Here is a 16,907-nt window from a genome sequence, read left to right as displayed (position 1 = left end):
GTGGATGCTGTGGAGACATAGACGTGGTGTCTCCATCTCGTCGTTCAGCTAGAGCTGCGTCACCTCCAAGATTTGTCACACCTGTGGGGATGTCTACTCTAGTTACTCCGGCTTTTGCATAGCCGTCAGTAGGTGGCACCCCTATGGGTGCCACTCCGAGAGATATTATCCCTGTCGGTACACCGGATGCACAGGGGTCTCTTGGATATGCCCAGGAGCATGGACGCAGATGGGAGAGGATCCATCTTAGGCAGACTTCAGGGGATTATGGATATCTAGTCGATAGCAGGTCAGGAGCCATCATCATGAATGATGAGGGGAGGAGGGTGATGGCTTGCATGAGAGAGTTGTGCCAACAAGTTTTTCGGCACAACGTCTTAGATCATTGGAAGAATATACCAGAGGGGAGCAAGGACTACATAGTAGCATCCTTGCACGAGAAGTTTCTGGTGCCAGCCGCAGTAGATAGATTCTCTACAGGCTAGATGATGGATTGTATGCGTGCATACATGTAACATAGACGATCCGACGCACGCAAGGCAATCAAGAGTGGGGCTGCAAAGCCCGAGTGGTTAGATGTAGATGACTGGCGCCGACTGAGGGAGGAGGCTACACATTCTCCAGGACGTTGGAGTCAGCAGCGCGAGGTGGCGAGGGCATGACTCGAGGCCGGAGTGGTCCATCATCTTGGGAGTGTCGGTCACAGGACATATTTGGAGGACTTTGTAAGTTTTTCTTTTGTTTTTCTTGTTTATTTTTTTGACATATTCTTTGTACCAACAATCATGTTTCTAACAGTTAGCATTTTGTTTTCTTTGTAGCACTCCATTATAAATCGCAATTTGACTGGCCTTGAGACTCGATATGCAGAGAGGCACGGTCTCACTACATTGATCGACCGATTGTATAGACGTGGCGGCCCTATAAGTCACTCATCTTTCTTGTCCGTAGTTACCATGAGATATTTGAATGCATTATTGTATGGTGGACTGATGTGTTGTTTCTTTTTCTGCAGAGTCCATTCGATGCTCCTTTGCGGCGGGACGAGCTTTCAGGGGACAAGGATTTGTAGCTCACCCTTGGATCCTTGGAGCTCACACACCTTTATTTTTGAGTCGTCTGATCTATGTAGACATTTTCTATGTATTAGTGATATCCTGTCATGATTGTACCAATCGCTTATTATGAGATCATGTATTTATTTCATGTATCAGTTTTATGATTTCAGTATACATTGTCTTTGTTTGCAAGCGCATTGTACACAGTAGTGCAGAAACTATTTTGTATGGCTCTCATAAAGCACACAGCTGCCTTGCCACAAATTTTTTTTTTCCATGTTATTGTCGCTATTAGCGTTGTAAATTTTACTGCTCGCGTCGTTATTGGCGTCATTATATACGTCACAAATTTGGGACGCTGATACCGATGCCAATACCGACGCTGATAGCGATGGTAATACCGACTGTTCTATGGCATTGCCAATAACGACGCTTTTTGCGACGACGGGGGCAAATTTTGTTATTTGCATTTTCGTCGCTTTAAACGTCGGTATAAGGCCTATATCTTTTAGTGATGATAGGACTTCTCCCCTTAATTCATAATGAGATGCCTTTATAAATCAGGCTACAAAAGAAGGTTATAGGTAGAGAGTGTTACAAAACTAAAAAGAGTCGGTCATCTATGGATTGAGAGGCAAAGTTGGCCTTCAATTCCTTAGGTACTTCTAGAACACTGGGACACTTAACTGGTGATATGCCTTGGTCTTCTTGCATTTATTGCACTTTTTTTTGTTCAGGTTTTTTCTTCTAGCAATTGCTTTCCATATGCCTTTTTTTGTGACAGAAGGAGCACTTAGTAGAAGCGCTATGGACTAACAGTTGCTCACGAGAAGTAAATGCTGAAGTCCCTTCAATATAGTTTCTCTTCTCTTCATCCAAGAAAGGCTGGATGGTACTTGCCAAGGTTGGGTTTGGGATATTAGTTAGAGTAGTCACAAGAGTTGGAAAAACCTTCTTCACAAACTTCAGAAGGATGGCAATGGCATCTTCATCATGAATTGGTGCTTAAACGGAGGCCAGCTGTGCCATGAGCCCTTCATATATGAAATAAACTTGCTTAGATCTTCACCTTATTTGTACTCCAAGCTAAAAAACTCATCTTTAGAAAGATCTTGGAGTTCTTCCTTGTAGCGCCGTAGAGCCTTTCAAGTTCATCCGAGTTCTCCTTGGTAGTGGAGAGTTGGTCAATATAATGAATTAAAGATTCATCTAAATGAAGCATGATGATGTCTTGATCCCTTTCACCATCTTCTACATCAAGGGGATTGGATGGGTCAATAACTTTGGTCCCTTTTATGAAGGGCAAGTAGCCTCTTTCCATCATTTTGTATTTTACCAAGACTTGCCAAGGATGGAAATATTTTCCATTAAACTTTCAAATTTGAGGCCTTACATTTGCATAGGCCATGGCCATTATAGGAAGGTCTTACGTATTGCCTTAAGCAATGGCAGCTGTCTAGTCCTTTACAGGTGGCCGACAATTGAATAGCAAAACTAATAACCTTATAGATTATAACCAACTTTTAAAGTTGTAGAGCTGAAAATGGTTGGAAGTCATACATATGCAATATCTCAAGATAGGATTTAGGAGGTCTTGTTCTTCGAACAACCCTTGATTTAAGATTTACTGTTTTCCTAGGTTACAACGATGTGAGCTTTGACTAGACTTCAGGCTCTTCTTGATAATGTGGCCTATTAGAAGAGTTCTTGGTGGAGCATAGCTTATCAATCAACTCTATGCTATGGGATGAATGAGAGGAGAGTATAGTAATACTCATATGATTTACCAACAACAAACAGTACGGGTCATTAGTTGAATGCATCAATAGTGCTAAGAAGCACTCTTACCAATGTCCATTCTAGTACTCATAATGTAGGTTGATCTTTGCAAGCTTAATATTCTCCATGGAATGAGAAGCACTTTGTATTTAAGCTCCACAGGCCAGTAACAAGGCTTGACAAGTGTTTTTCAGTGATTAAGATAACTGTTGATAATGTCTAGGTTGAGAAACAATGAAAAAAATGAAAAATGAGTGAGCTTGGAGATCCCTGGCTATGGTTGTCAGAAACCAAGTAGTTAGGGTTGGCCTCTGTGTGGCCAGCAAAGAAGGAATTTTGTCAAACCCTTTTACGGTTAGGAAGCCCACTTGGGGACTACCATTTCCTTAACAAGTCCATCATGATTGCGCCTTTTGTAGTGCATGCAACAGTATGAATTGAGCTTTACCCAGATCTGCACCTGTCTCCGCGTTTTTTACAATGCTGCCTTCTGATGTGGACAATGTCGATGTTTCACATGATAGACAGCTTCACTAGGATTTGAGGCACAACTTCCTAGAAGAATGTCGAGCAAGATATAGCTTCTTTGTTTTGACCAAGCCCTCCAAGGTCAGGGGATCAAGGTTTGGCTATGGAGGTAAGAAGGAAAAGATAAAGATAATGAATGCTCATGTGTATTAGTAAAGCTGAGGATGGAGGAAGCTGAAAGGATCAGAGGAGGCTCTGATACCATGTTGCAAATCAGAGTTGGAAACATGAGAAAGTGTGCACAAGAGGGACAGAGAGATCTCAAGTACAAGAATAAGATCTTGTTTAGTCAGTTGTTCAAGGTACAACTAGTACACTCTCCTCAACTGTGAGTGTGTACTTTAGGTTACTTATATAGCCTCTAGAGGAGTTAGGGCTAGGGTTTCCCCTTGCTCCCATGTCCTCCAGTCTATTTACACCTAGCTACCCTTATCCTCTCTAGTCTAAGGAGAGTTCCCATGCTTATTTCTCAACATGAGAGGAGAGAGAAAATGGAAAAGAAGAGTGTGTGTGTGGAGAGGAGAGAAAAAGACTAGAAATTGGTCCATGAGTTTCTATTTTGGCCTTGATACTACAAAAATGATCCCCAAGACTCTTCTCAAAGCCTCCAACGATAGTCATTGCTAAATATAGAAATCCTATAAGTCCTTGCCATGTGTATGATATACATGTTGCCTACACTTTTTTGAGATGAAAATAGAAGAATAGATATGGAGAATTGAGAAAATCAAATGGATCAAAACCCTTAGCTTTGATACCACTTGTAAGAGAGAGGTCTAAGAGAAAATAGAAAAAAGAGAGAGAAAGCCAATTCAAAGGAGAGAAAAAGGCTAGAATATGCAAGACAAAGACAAAGCGAGGGAGTGAAAGAGATGAAAGCCATTAAAGCTACGAAGAATAAGGTTGAAGATAAAAAGGTATGCTTATTACTCAATATGATTAAAAAAGATAATCCTCCTATACCTTACATATTCACATTAGTGTAGCTAGAGTATTTTTAAAATTTTCCCAAAGTAAATGTATCTTTTTCAATTCTTTACAATACCAATTACACAAGAATGAGAAGAGATAACAAATAGTGATACTTTAAAATTCATTGTATAAAAATTGAAACTTGCAATATCTTAAATAACACTTTTCTATCCTATATCTATGGCTTTCATAGGTTAGGATGTACATCAATTGCTTGTATGATGGCCAACAATCCTTTTGCAAATGATATATGATAGATATCATATTATTAAGTCTATAGTGGATAGTTGATTATATTCAACTTATCCTAGAACCATTATTATTCAAGTCCATTGTAATTTGCCAAAAACAATTTATCCCTTAGCATTCTTTCATGATAAGGTTGTTTTTCATTTATAAATTGATCATGATAGTTCTCGATTTGACCTCCAACATTAGGAGAAAGCCTTTCCATGAGACGACCAAGAGATTTTTTCAAACCTGCCCATAGGTAGAGTGTCAAGATTGTGGGAGAGAAGGAAGGAGTCTCGCTTGAAGCTTTCTTGATTGCACAATGGGGGAATACACACAAGGGTGGAGGCTGAAAACAGTTTTCCTCTTCTTAGTTGTGTAAGCCAAAAGAACTCAAGTACAAAGAAATAGAAGAACCCTCTATATGGGTCTCAAACCAAACTCAACTAACTAAGGTGGCATACCAACTGAGCCACGAACTAGAGTAGATAAGGATAGCTATCATGTAGCTATTATTCATGGGCGGTGTACCAACCGCGTCTGCAACTGACAAGTCGGTGACATAAATACACAACGGTCACCCTGGCGTATCACGAGTGGAGCTCGATATCTCAACACTCCCCCTCGAGCTCAATCCCAATTCCTGCACACCAAGCAGGTCTCTGAACTTGCGCAGCTTCTCTGCGCCCAATGCCTTCGTGAATATGTCAGCTACCTGGTCCTCTGTGCTGACATAAACTAGATCAATAAGACCTAGTAAAACCCTCTCTCGCACATAGTGATAATGCACCTCAATGTGCTTTGTTCTAGCATGATAGACTGGGTTATTTGCCAAGTATATACTACTCATGTTGTCACAATAAATGACAACTGGTCCATCTGTAGACTGATGCATATCATAAAGTAGCTTATGCAACCAAGCTACCTCACATGCAGCCATTGCTGCACCCCTGTACTCAGCCTCTGTGCTCGACAAGGCAACTGTAGGCTGTTTCTTGCTGCTCCAAGTGACTGCAGCACTCCCAAAAGAGAACACATATCCACTGGTAGATCGTCTATCAGAAATACTACCAGCCCAATCAGCATCAGTGTATCCATGCAACTGTATCTGAACCCCAGTCTCATAAAATAGTCCATACTGCAATGTGGACTTCACATACCTGAGTATGCATCTAGCCGCATCCAAATGTGGTTTCCTTGGAGCCTGCATAAATTGACTTACCAATCCAACAGCATAGCTCAAATCTGGCCTGGTAATACTCATATAAATCAAACTTCCTACTATGCGTCTGTACATAGTAGGGTCTTCTAGAAGCTCACCTACATCTGTGCTCAGCTTCACATTCTGCTCCAAAGGAACTGAAATAGGCTTACAGCCTATCATCCCATATTTGGACAGCATGTCCAATCCATACTGCCTCTGCAAGAGCTGTATCCCACTTGGTGATCTAATCACCTCAATGCCCAAGAAATAACGCAGCTCTCCCAAATCCTTCATCTCAAACTTCTGCTTCAATAGCATTTTCACATGAAGGATATCTTCATCACTGTCACCTGTCATAATCAAATCATCAACATAAATGACAAGTAGCATAATACCTTTCTTTGTTTTTCTCACATAAAGTGAGAAATCTGCCTTGAAAATCTGAAAGCCAATAGTGACAAGATATTATCCTATCTTGTCAGACCATGCTCTAGGTGCTTGCTTCAAGCCATACAAGGCTTTCTTCAACCTGCAAACAAACTCAGGACGAACAGCATGCACATAACCTGGTGGCTGCTCCATATAGACCTCTTCTTGCAAATCACCATGCAAGAAGGCATTCTTTACATCCATCTAATGTAAAGACCATCCCTTTGATGCAGCCATAGCAATGACTGCTCTTACGGTTGCCATCCTTGCAACCGGACTGAATGTTTATTTATAGTCAATGCCATATGTTTGTGCATACCCCTTGACTACTAATCTTGCCTTGTATATATTCACAGAACCATCTGCATTGTGCTTCACCTTATAAACCCACTTACAGCCAATTGCATTTTTACCTTTAGGCAAAGGTACCAATTTCCATGTAGCATTTGCTTCCAAGGCATTCATTTCTTCATCCATGGATTTCTCCCATTTTTCTTTTCCCATGGCTTCCTCAAAAGAAGTGGGTTCTGGTTCATGTATCACTTTAACCATATATGCATAGTGAATGGCTGTAAATCCATCATATTTCAGCCTATCCACAGGATACCTAGCTCTCGTAGACCTGCGCAAAGTAGGTTCACTCCCAGGTGCTCTCAAAACATCCCTGGTCTTCCTTACTCCAAGTGTAACAATAGAAGGAATACCCAACTCATCATCAATGCTCTGTTCTGAGCCACTGGATTCACCATCCACATAAGAGTGACCTGCATTCACATCAAACATGGGCTGATCAACCTTCTCTTTTCCTTTTCGTGATACCTACATACCACTATCTGCATTGCTTTGAGAAGATTCTCCTGATCTCAATCTGCCTGTCCATGGCGAAGAATGTGAACCACTACTAGAGGACGCTCCAGGTCCACTAATATTTTGTGACTACTGCTGTGAATTCTGTGCAGCATTACCATTTTGTGCATCTACATCATCAATCACATTTACTGGTTTATACCAGCTACTCATCTCATCAAAAACAACATCTCTGCTCACTGTAAACTTACGAGTAGAAGGGTTATAGCATCTATACCCTTTTTGCTGCAGAGAGTAACCAATAAAGATGCACTTCTCAGCTTTTGGATCCAACTTGGATCTCAACTCATCTGGCACATGTACATAGGCAATGCAACCAAAAATTTTCAAATGAGAAATATCTGATTTCCTACCAGTATACCTCTCCTCTGGAGTCATTCCATGTATTGCTGCAATGGGAGTCCTGTTCATTATGTAGACTGCTATAGCAATTGCTTCAGCCCAATAAAAATCTGGCAGGTCTTTTTCATTGAGCATGGCACGAGACACCTCTCCAATATGTCTGTTTTTTCTTTCTGCAATTCCATTTTGTTGTGGGGTATGACTGCATGAATATTGCTGCTTTATGCCATGCTCCTACAGGAACCTTGCAAACTCATTTGAGAGGTACTCTCCCCCTCCATCTGACCTTAGGCATTTTATCTGCAGGCCTGTTTCTTTTTCAACCATCGCTTTAAGAGTTTTGAAATACCCAAAAACTTCACTTTTCTTTTTCATAAAATACACCCAAACTTTTCTGCTATAGTCATCAATAAAACTGACAAAATAATGACAGCCTCCAAGAGATGCAGCTTTAGTTGTCCACACATCAGAGTGGATTAATTCCAATGGCTTCTTACTCTCTTGAACATGTCTAGGAAATGGTTTCCTTGCCTGTTTTCCAAACTGACAGGCTTCACATACCTTATGCATTTCTGCAACCTTGAATTTTGGCAATCCTACAACAATATTTTGGGCCTGCATTGATTTAAGTCGCTGTACATTAACATGACCAATGCGTTTATGCCAGATATCAATATCTGCAACTACACTGGTCCCATGTGCAAACATTGCTGCACTCAATTCAGACATGTCTGCATCCAATGTAAACATTCTGCCCTTCTTCTTTCCTTTTGGTATCAAGCGACCATTATTTTTCATATCCTCAACAAAGCATCCATGAGGATTAAATCTGACCTGCAAGCCCTGCTCAACCATTTGACCAACAGAAACCAGATTCTTTGTGATATTCGGGACATGAAATACATCAGACAGGTATTTCTTTTTCCCATCCTGCATAGACAAAGGAATTTTTTCAATCTACACAATAGGATGTGCAGTATCATCACCAGTCTCCACAAATCCTAGTTTTTTCATTTTTCTTGCATCCTCCATCCATTCTGCATGACCTGTCATGTGGTTTGATGCACCTAAGTCAACATACCATACATCATTGCTTTCTTCTGCACTTGTCACAGAATTGTTCATGTGCTGCACCATGAATAAATGCTCATTTCTGTCATCACCCTGTCTACTAGAAGATGCATAATTTCCTTGTTGCAGTTTTTCATTCATGATGTCATTCTGCTTTTTATAGCAGTCTTTAGCCATATGACCCATTTTACCACAGTAGTAGCATTCAACATTACTGTTTGCATTTTGACCTCTTTGCCATCCACCACGACCTCTTTGGCTCCCCCTGCCTCTAGAGTTACCACGTCCTCCTCTATAGGACTGGTTTTCTTGAGTTTGCTGCATATTCTGATTTCTACCACGGCCTCCTCTACCTCTGCCTCTACCTCTTCCAGCATTTGAGTAGAAGACAGCTTCTTTTGAAGTTCCTCCTGAAGAAGATGCACCACCATTTCTCTGCTCCTCAGAAATTAGAAGAGCAATCAACTCCTCAAAATCAGGAAATCTTTCACGAACTGAAATGGATGTCCAAAACTGTGCATAATCCTTTCCTAGACCATTCAAGGTCACAGAAACTAAATCATCATCTTCCACTGGCAACCCAATGGAAGCAAGTGCATCTGCAATCTTCTTCACCTTCATGTGGTAGTCATTTATGCTCATATTTTCTCTTTGCACATTGTGCAACTCTTGCTTGAGCTGCATTTTCCTGGCTTATGTATTTGTGCTATACATCTTTGACAGAGTATCCCATGCCTCCTTTGGCGTACTTGCATCCTGAATATGCACAATCATAGAGTCTGAAATGCTGATAGACAGCCAGTACATAACTTTCCTGGCTCTCTCATGCCATGCTTTGAATGCCTGCATTTGCTGTTGATTGGGAACATCAGGAAGAACTGGTTTTTCTTCATTTCCTGCAACAAATTCCCAATATCCTTTTCCCATAAGGAAATTCGTCATTCTAAACTTCCATGCCTGGAAGTTGTTCTTGTCAAGCTTTTCAGTGACAATCTATGAAAGAGAATCAAACGCCATTACAGAATACTACAAAAAATTCTGTCACTGCAAAAAACACAGCTTCACCCTCACAAGGGCAAATCTGCAAAACTGGCGAAAGTGGTATTTGACCACATAGTCACTTCCTAGTGACGATTTTGCATAAACAGGAACCAAGGATGATTCTGAAACTCCCAATGTCTCTGCGCACAAGCATACGATGCAATTTCTACAATAACTTTTCACCGACCTGTAGAACAGTGGCTGCACAGCATAAAACTGAGCCTTTTCTTGAGTGCGTGCAGAAAACTTCCGCCTCCAAAACAGGCCCCGAAATGGCCTCAAATCAAAAAAACAAGGTCGCCAAGGGCTAATCCAATCCCGCAGTATATACTGCCCTCTTGCTTCACCGCGAAGGGCGTCTCAACCTGAGACAATGCACTCCTGCACTTTCCGGCTGTGCTACCTACAGAGATCTGCTCCCAAAACAGAAAATAAAAGCAACACTGCTCCTCTTACCAGAACACCGCGAGCTTGGCTTGCTTTCTTGAGCTCCTTACCACGAACAAGGCTCTGATACCATGTCAAGATTGTGGAAGAGAAGGAAGGAGTCTCGCTTAAAGCTTTCTTGATTGCACAATGGGGGAATACACACAAGGGTGGAGGCTGAAAACAGTTTTCCTCTTCTTAGTTGTGTAAGCCAAAAGAACTCAAGTACAAAGAAATAGAAGAACCCTCTATATGGGTCTCAAACCAAACTCAACTAACTAAGGTGGCATACCAACTGAGCCACGAACTAGAGTAGATAAGGATAGCTATCATGTAGCTATTATTCATGGGCGGTGTACCAACCGCGTCTGCAACTGACAAGTCGGTGACATAAATACACAACGGTCACCCTGGCGTATCACGAGTGGAGCTCGATATCTCAACATAGAGGACCTCTTGGTACTTGAGAAATTCATCCAACTTCAAATTGATTATTAAGGATGTCTCTTCATCCAATAATGGCTTGAAAGTTTGAGTTGATGGACTAAAATGAAACTCTCATATCATTGCTTGGCTAAGCCTTCCCTTTGTTCTCTTTTTTCGCCATTTGGGATTGCATCCATTAAGAAAATTCAAACATGATTTGAGTATTGGATTCAACAACTTTACCAAAAGAAGCTTTCATTTTAGCATTGTACTCAAGAAGTTTGCATTTTGTTATCTTTGGAGATTCCTTGGGTTTTTTTTAAATTGCTATAAATACTCATCCTAGGCCTCGATTTTGCATTTATGACATGTCATAGAAATGTATTCTTGTAGTACCCTCTATATATTAGAAAAATGGATATATCTTGAGGTAAGAGACTTTGATTTCAGATATTCTTTATTAATTGAAGTACTCAGTTGCCTCTTCAAGATGAGTATTTAATCATTGTACTAGGTTTAAAATAGAAAATACCATAATCAAAACTTTAAGCCTAGACTACATAGACTTGCATCCTCTATACACATGTAAGTGCTTTGTCTTGAGTTGCATATGCTTGGTAAAGGCTATTTCAAGCCACCAATCCAAGGACATGTAGGAAACCTGTAACACTTGTGTATCATCTCCTAGAGTGAATATTGTATAGGTAATGATATGCACGAATATTGCAGTATCATGAAAACACTCTTTTTGACCCTATTTCAATCTTGAAGAGTTTTGAATCTTCAAGGGATCTTAAGTCTTTAATTCTCCAGGCATTGTACCTATGTGAGGGATAAAACGACAAGCAAGGGATCTCTACATGGGCTCAAATCATTGGGGGGCATGCAAAGTTTCAATCTAGATCAAGTTGTACATCCCTTTGAGATCTTTAATAGTGAGGAAGGTTTATCTCTCTTTTGTCTTACTATCTCCCTTGAATTGGAAATTGAAACAAGAATTTATGTAGACCCTAAAGCCTAAACAAGGGCTATAAACATTTTACGTAAACAAGAATTGAAAGTTGGATTAGAAAAGAAAATAATCAATCAAATGAAGAAAAGATTGGCATAAAGAGTACCTCTTGGATGAGTAACTCACTGTCCATTGAATATACTTGCTCTGTTTTATGAGTTTTTATCAAGAATGGGATCAAGCATAGATTGTGGATATAAGAGACTTCAAATTTACTGTTTTGATCAAGACACATTCTAACAATGAATTGAAGTAAAAGTTCATGGAGTTTTAAATTCTTTGATATCTCTTAGCAAGTGGATAAACTGACTAAAAGAATGAATAAGAGATATTAAGAATGGAAGAAGAACACCTCTTTCAATTAGTTGGGCATGGCTTGAATGCTCCTAATTTTTCTTTATCATGCTTCTCGATGACCATTATAGCTTAAATACCCATCAATCTTCATTCCTTTAAGAGATTTGAAATAAAATCTAAGCATTAGAGAAAAGAAATTAATGCATTGTAACTATTTGTCTCTAATATTGAATCCATAAGAGACTCCATGGATGCATTCTTGCCTATCATGTTCAATATCTTTGATATCGTCAAGAAAGTTTGACATAGATGAATCCCTAGGTTGAAATAGTGTATTTTCTTCTCATTGAAGATTTGAAGCTTTCAATCAAAGTATCATGGTTGCCCCCCTGCTATCTATTTCTAGGGTTGTCATGAGTAAGAAAAGCCATCAATATGAGGTAATATGCACCACTTCTAAATGATTATTTATTCCATAGTAAGGAAAAAGAGTAGGAAGATTTAGTTATAAGAATCATGCCAAAGTGAAGCCTCTTAAGTGTTGCGAAAATGGCACAAATTGCCTTGATTGTGCTACTCATCAGCAAGAAGCATTGCTTGCTCAAAGCTCACCTATATGATGCTCATGTAAGGCTAGGAATCTTTCTTTGTTATCCATTGGGCATAAGAAGTGGAGATCAAGAAGGAAGATGAAGATTTCTTGCTAAGGTTTGATGAAAGATTGAAAGGGAGAAGGAGAATTCTCTTGAAAAAGTAAATGTGCTTTTAGTCTTCTCTAATTGTGATAATCTCCATTTTACCAAAACCATGCGAAAATTGCAATCGGATCATGTTTAATTAATGTGTTTATTGTTGTGCTTATATGTGTAAAATTCATGTGATTTTCGACACTGATTATGATGAGTGAATAAGCATGCATGATGCATATAGTAAGATTTTCTCTTAGCTTATAAAATTCATGTGATTTTAAACACTGATTATGATGAATGAATAAGCACACATATTGTTGTGCTTATATGTGTAAAGTTCATGTGATTTTAGACACTGATTAGGATGAGTGAATAAGCATGCGTATAGTAAGAATTTCTCTTAGCTTATAAAATGCATCTATTTTTACTCTTCAAACGATCTATTTCCTTGTAGTGAGTAAACTTATTTGTGTATATGAACTAGTGCGTTACTTCAAGTCGTGGAATGGCCCCAAGGAAGGCGTGGAACCGTGGAAGTTGGAACTAACATGCCATATTATTTGTGTTTGCACCCCAAGAAGTTGCACGTCATACCACACGCGTGAACTGTGCACGAACTTTACAGAGTCGTAGTCCCTAATGGCTCTGTAACAAAAACATGAATGAGTCGTAGTCGTCATGTAACAAATACATGACCGGGCAGGTAGAAGAAGCCATATATACGATGTCGCATTGTGCCCTGTTAGTATATTTCGGATTCGGAAGAGATTTTCCAAATCTCGATACAAACAATCTCGCGCAGATCGTATTTGCATCGTGCAGACACAGGCTCTGTATCTGTCCCCGTACTCAGGCCTGCTTTTTGACGTTTAAGGATGCCCTAAGCCCTTCATGAGTATTTTAGTAGACGTCCTAAAAGCATATTTGCCCTTCATTTTACCCATCATGACGTGGGGAAAAAAAAAATCCCCTTCAAAATTCCCTTTTGTAAAAATTTCGGGATAAATCAATGCAAATTCCAATTATATATGTAAAGATATACACCAATCCAAACATTTAAATCACTTAAAAACCCAAGCTTTAAAACGACAAATGGTAAACCCTAGTACTTAAGGTTTGGATGTTTAAAATATCTATGCTAATCAACCACTTTGACATGCCTTTAGGAAAACACAAAAGGAAAAGGGCTCGATTCACTAAGGAATGAAAATACCCAATATCATACATCTTGTACTACTCAAACATCATATATCCTGCGTTCTTTAGCATCTTGCCAAATCTCAAAAACTCTATTCCATTCCACATCATCTAGCTTTGGTCCTGTAAGTGCAACACGCATGAGAGCATCCAAAGTCTTGATAGACATTGATATTCTTCTTGCATCCTTAATCATATTTTGGCGTGAGAAACCTCTTTCACATGCCATAGTGCTTGCTGGAATAACAAGAATAGCTTGCCATAACTTCATCATATTAGGAAAGCTTTCTTGCCATTCTTTCATTAATGAAAATGCTCTCCATGCTTCTTTCATTGTAAACCCTTCACAATTTAAGCGAAGAGTCTCAATAAACATAAACAACTCTTGTTCACAAGCTTTTCTATCAACCAAGGGATGCAACAATTCTTCTCCTTCCTCACATGGTTGAAGATATTGTACCAACTTATCAAGCCATCTCTTAGCATTCTTATCTCTAATTTCATCATCTTGAGCATAAAAGCATGGGCTAAAAAGCTTTACAGCATTAAAGAGTGGAAGATCTGGAAAACGAGCATTTAGACTATCTATCAAACATTGCACATAGTCCATTGCAAGCTGCATGCAAGATTTCAAAGTACCATCAATGTGTGGTCTTATCATTGGAGCATCTTGCTTTTCAACATCCTTTTTCTTCCCAGTAGATGCATCATCTTTATTTTTACCTTTAGGAAGTGGTCTATATATCAATTCATGTCTATGTATATAGCCATCCTTATCAACCATTTCTAAGTATCCTTTTTTAGAGCATCCCAAGAACTTTGATAAGTATGTGGTATCTTCTGCGAAATTCATGGGTCTAAAAAAGCAATGCTTAAGCTTTGATATAACCACATCAATAGCACTTCCAATGGTTGTTAGATCCACTATTTCTTCCTGAAACTTTAGACTCAAGAAATTCAATTCTTTTAATACATCAGCCATCATGTGAATGCAAAACTGCACAACAAAATGTCTAGCTTTATTGTACCAATCCATCAACTTTTCATTTTTCCAAGTTGTCAAGATAGCCGGCATTAAGGCAACAAGTCTTTCTATGACTTGTCCACGTGAAAGCCATCTAACTGCATGAATTTGTAATGGTCGATGTGCATCTAACTGCATAATCTCTAAAAGAGACATCAATTCATTGTTTCTTTTAGATGAGTTATTGATCCATGAATACACTTTGTTTGCTAGCTTCTCTACAAAGAGAAGCTCTGGAAATAATTTGCAAGCATCTCCAGCAGCCAAAGCTTCTCGATGTGCAATGCAGTGCACTGCAATTAAATTTGGCAAGTCCTTTCTAAGGAGCCCAACAACCCCTATCTCATGTCCAACCATACATGATGCCCCATCAGTTGCCAAGCTAATCATTCTTTGCTTGCATAGGCCTCTTGCATTAAGAAAGTGCATCAAAGCATCATAGATGGTCTTTCCTTTTCCATCTGTCAGTGTCATAATACCCATAAAACTTGACTGCTTAACCCCCACCCCTTTGCCTGCAAGATAAGTACAATATACTATCAAATGCATCTCAAGTCCTCTATCTGTACTCTCATCCAACATCACTGAGAAATATGGAGAATCTAGCATAGATACAATTTGCATTTCCAACAATTGACTTGACATCGCTAAAAGGAACTCAATGCCGGCGTATCGACTTGTATAGGAAGAGTACTCTGTAGTCCTCGGCATATTTGGAACATTTAAAGACATAGCCAAGTCACAAAGATCTTCAAATGAGGCGATCGAGTTGTCCTTCTTTGCAACATAATACATTAGTTTCATGGTGGTAATGATCCTTGCCTTATTTGCATCATCTATTGATGCAATGTGCACTGGAATTGGCTTTGCTTTCTTTTCCACTGTACAAGTGTACTTGGCCATTGCCATTTTATGGCCACTAGACAATGCATGTACCTTGATAGCATCATGTTGCATAGTAATACATCCATCTCCCATACCCCATGGACCTGACACTTTGTACATCTCGCACCATTCGCATTTCATAACTCCTTTTTCGTCATCCCGCAAAACATATTTGAGCCAAGGAAACTTTGCTTTCCATTGGGCTCTAAATTTCCTTACCGAACCTTGCTTTTGCTCTCCTTGAGCATTTGAAGCATTACTTGCATTATCCAAAGAAGTTTTCCCATCCAAGCCATGCATATTACTAGCATTTTGTGTGGAAGTTGACCCTTCCAAACCATGCATATCTAAATCTTCTTGCAAATCATCATTAAGATCAAAATCAAGAGGACAATCAGCAGCTTCCTCAATAACCTGAGAGGGAGCTACCCAACCAAACATTGCTTTCAGAGTCTTTTGCCTCTTCATTCTTTTGGGTGCCATTGAGAATCTATACTAAAACACATACATGATAAAGTATCAATTTGCATGAACTATTATTATAGTGCTTTAAAAAACAAAGAGATAAAGTTTAGAGCTCATACCTTGATCTCAAAAGCAAGAGTATCGTATAGCCAAAGCCCTTTGAGATTATCAACCACCTCCACTCCACAAAGTCACTATTCTCAAGCCCTCACCCTTAATATCCAATGGAAAGTCCTATAAGATGAAGACCACATTAAATTTAGATACACATACGTTTATATCATATAATATTTTAGAGTCAACATACATGATACATCTATGAATTGTGCGAATCAATAATCACCAATAATCACATTCCTGAATCATGCCACCTAGTTTCATTATAATTTACAATCGATGTACCAAATTGTAATAGATAAAAAAATAATAGGACAATCGGTGTATAGAATAGTAGAGGGTGCTAGCACCAGGCTTAGCTTTAGAGTGTTTCAACGTAGGACAATCGGTGGTGCTATCCATGCAATGAGAACACACAAAGATAGTTGATGGTACTAGGTAGTCCAGGCTAGCCTAGTGGGGTAGTGGGTTCTAACTTCTAACTTCTCTCTCTCTCTCTCTCTGTCTCTCTCTCTCTCTCTCTCTCTCTCTCTCTAACTATGAAAGCATAGCTATGAACGAGTTAGCAAGGCAGTCACTAGTAGGATCATGGATGTAGGTCGCCTAACTTCTAAGATGTGAGACACGGTGAGAGAGAGAGAGAGAGAGAGCCCGCATGATGTATCCCTCTCTCCTCAGATGTTCTCCTGAGTCCTATCCATGGCCTTGGCGGAGAGAGGGATGCATCATGCGGGCTTTCTCCCCCTCTCTCTCTCTCTCTCTCTCTCTCTCTCTCTCTCTCTCTCTCTCTCGCGGAGAGGAGGTAGTAACGGCAGCCTGCAGGCCATAGCACACACAGGTGGTTGTA

The 16,907-nt window shown here is 39.7% G+C and overlaps 1 protein-coding gene across 1 annotated transcript; it reads right to left on the bottom strand.

Moving 5' to 3' along the window:
• Positions 1–13,609: 13,609 nt before the first annotated feature.
• On the bottom strand, positions 13,610–15,961 carry LOC148015458 (uncharacterized). The gene has a single exon (XM_087665208.1). It carries the CDS (start codon positions 15,959–15,961, stop codon positions 13,610–13,612), a length of 2,352 nt encoding a protein of 783 aa, XP_087521334.1.
• Between the last annotated feature and the right edge of the window lie 946 nt (positions 15,962–16,907).

Source organism: Lygodium microphyllum, chromosome 24 (assembly GCF_053477565.2).
Source record: "Lygodium microphyllum isolate KBCC chromosome 24, Lygodium_microphyllum_v1.1.10, whole genome shotgun sequence".
NCBI classification, from domain to species: Eukaryota; Viridiplantae; Streptophyta; class Polypodiopsida; order Schizaeales; family Lygodiaceae; genus Lygodium; species Lygodium microphyllum.
The sequence above is the reverse complement of the archived record's forward strand: the minus strand, read 5'-3'. Positions and strand labels throughout refer to the sequence as shown.

Coding starts and splice junctions, on each gene's coding strand:
- LOC148015458 (XM_087665208.1), bottom strand. CDS start 15,961: ATGGCACCCAAAAGAATGAAGAGGCAAAAGACTCTGAAAGCAATGTTT.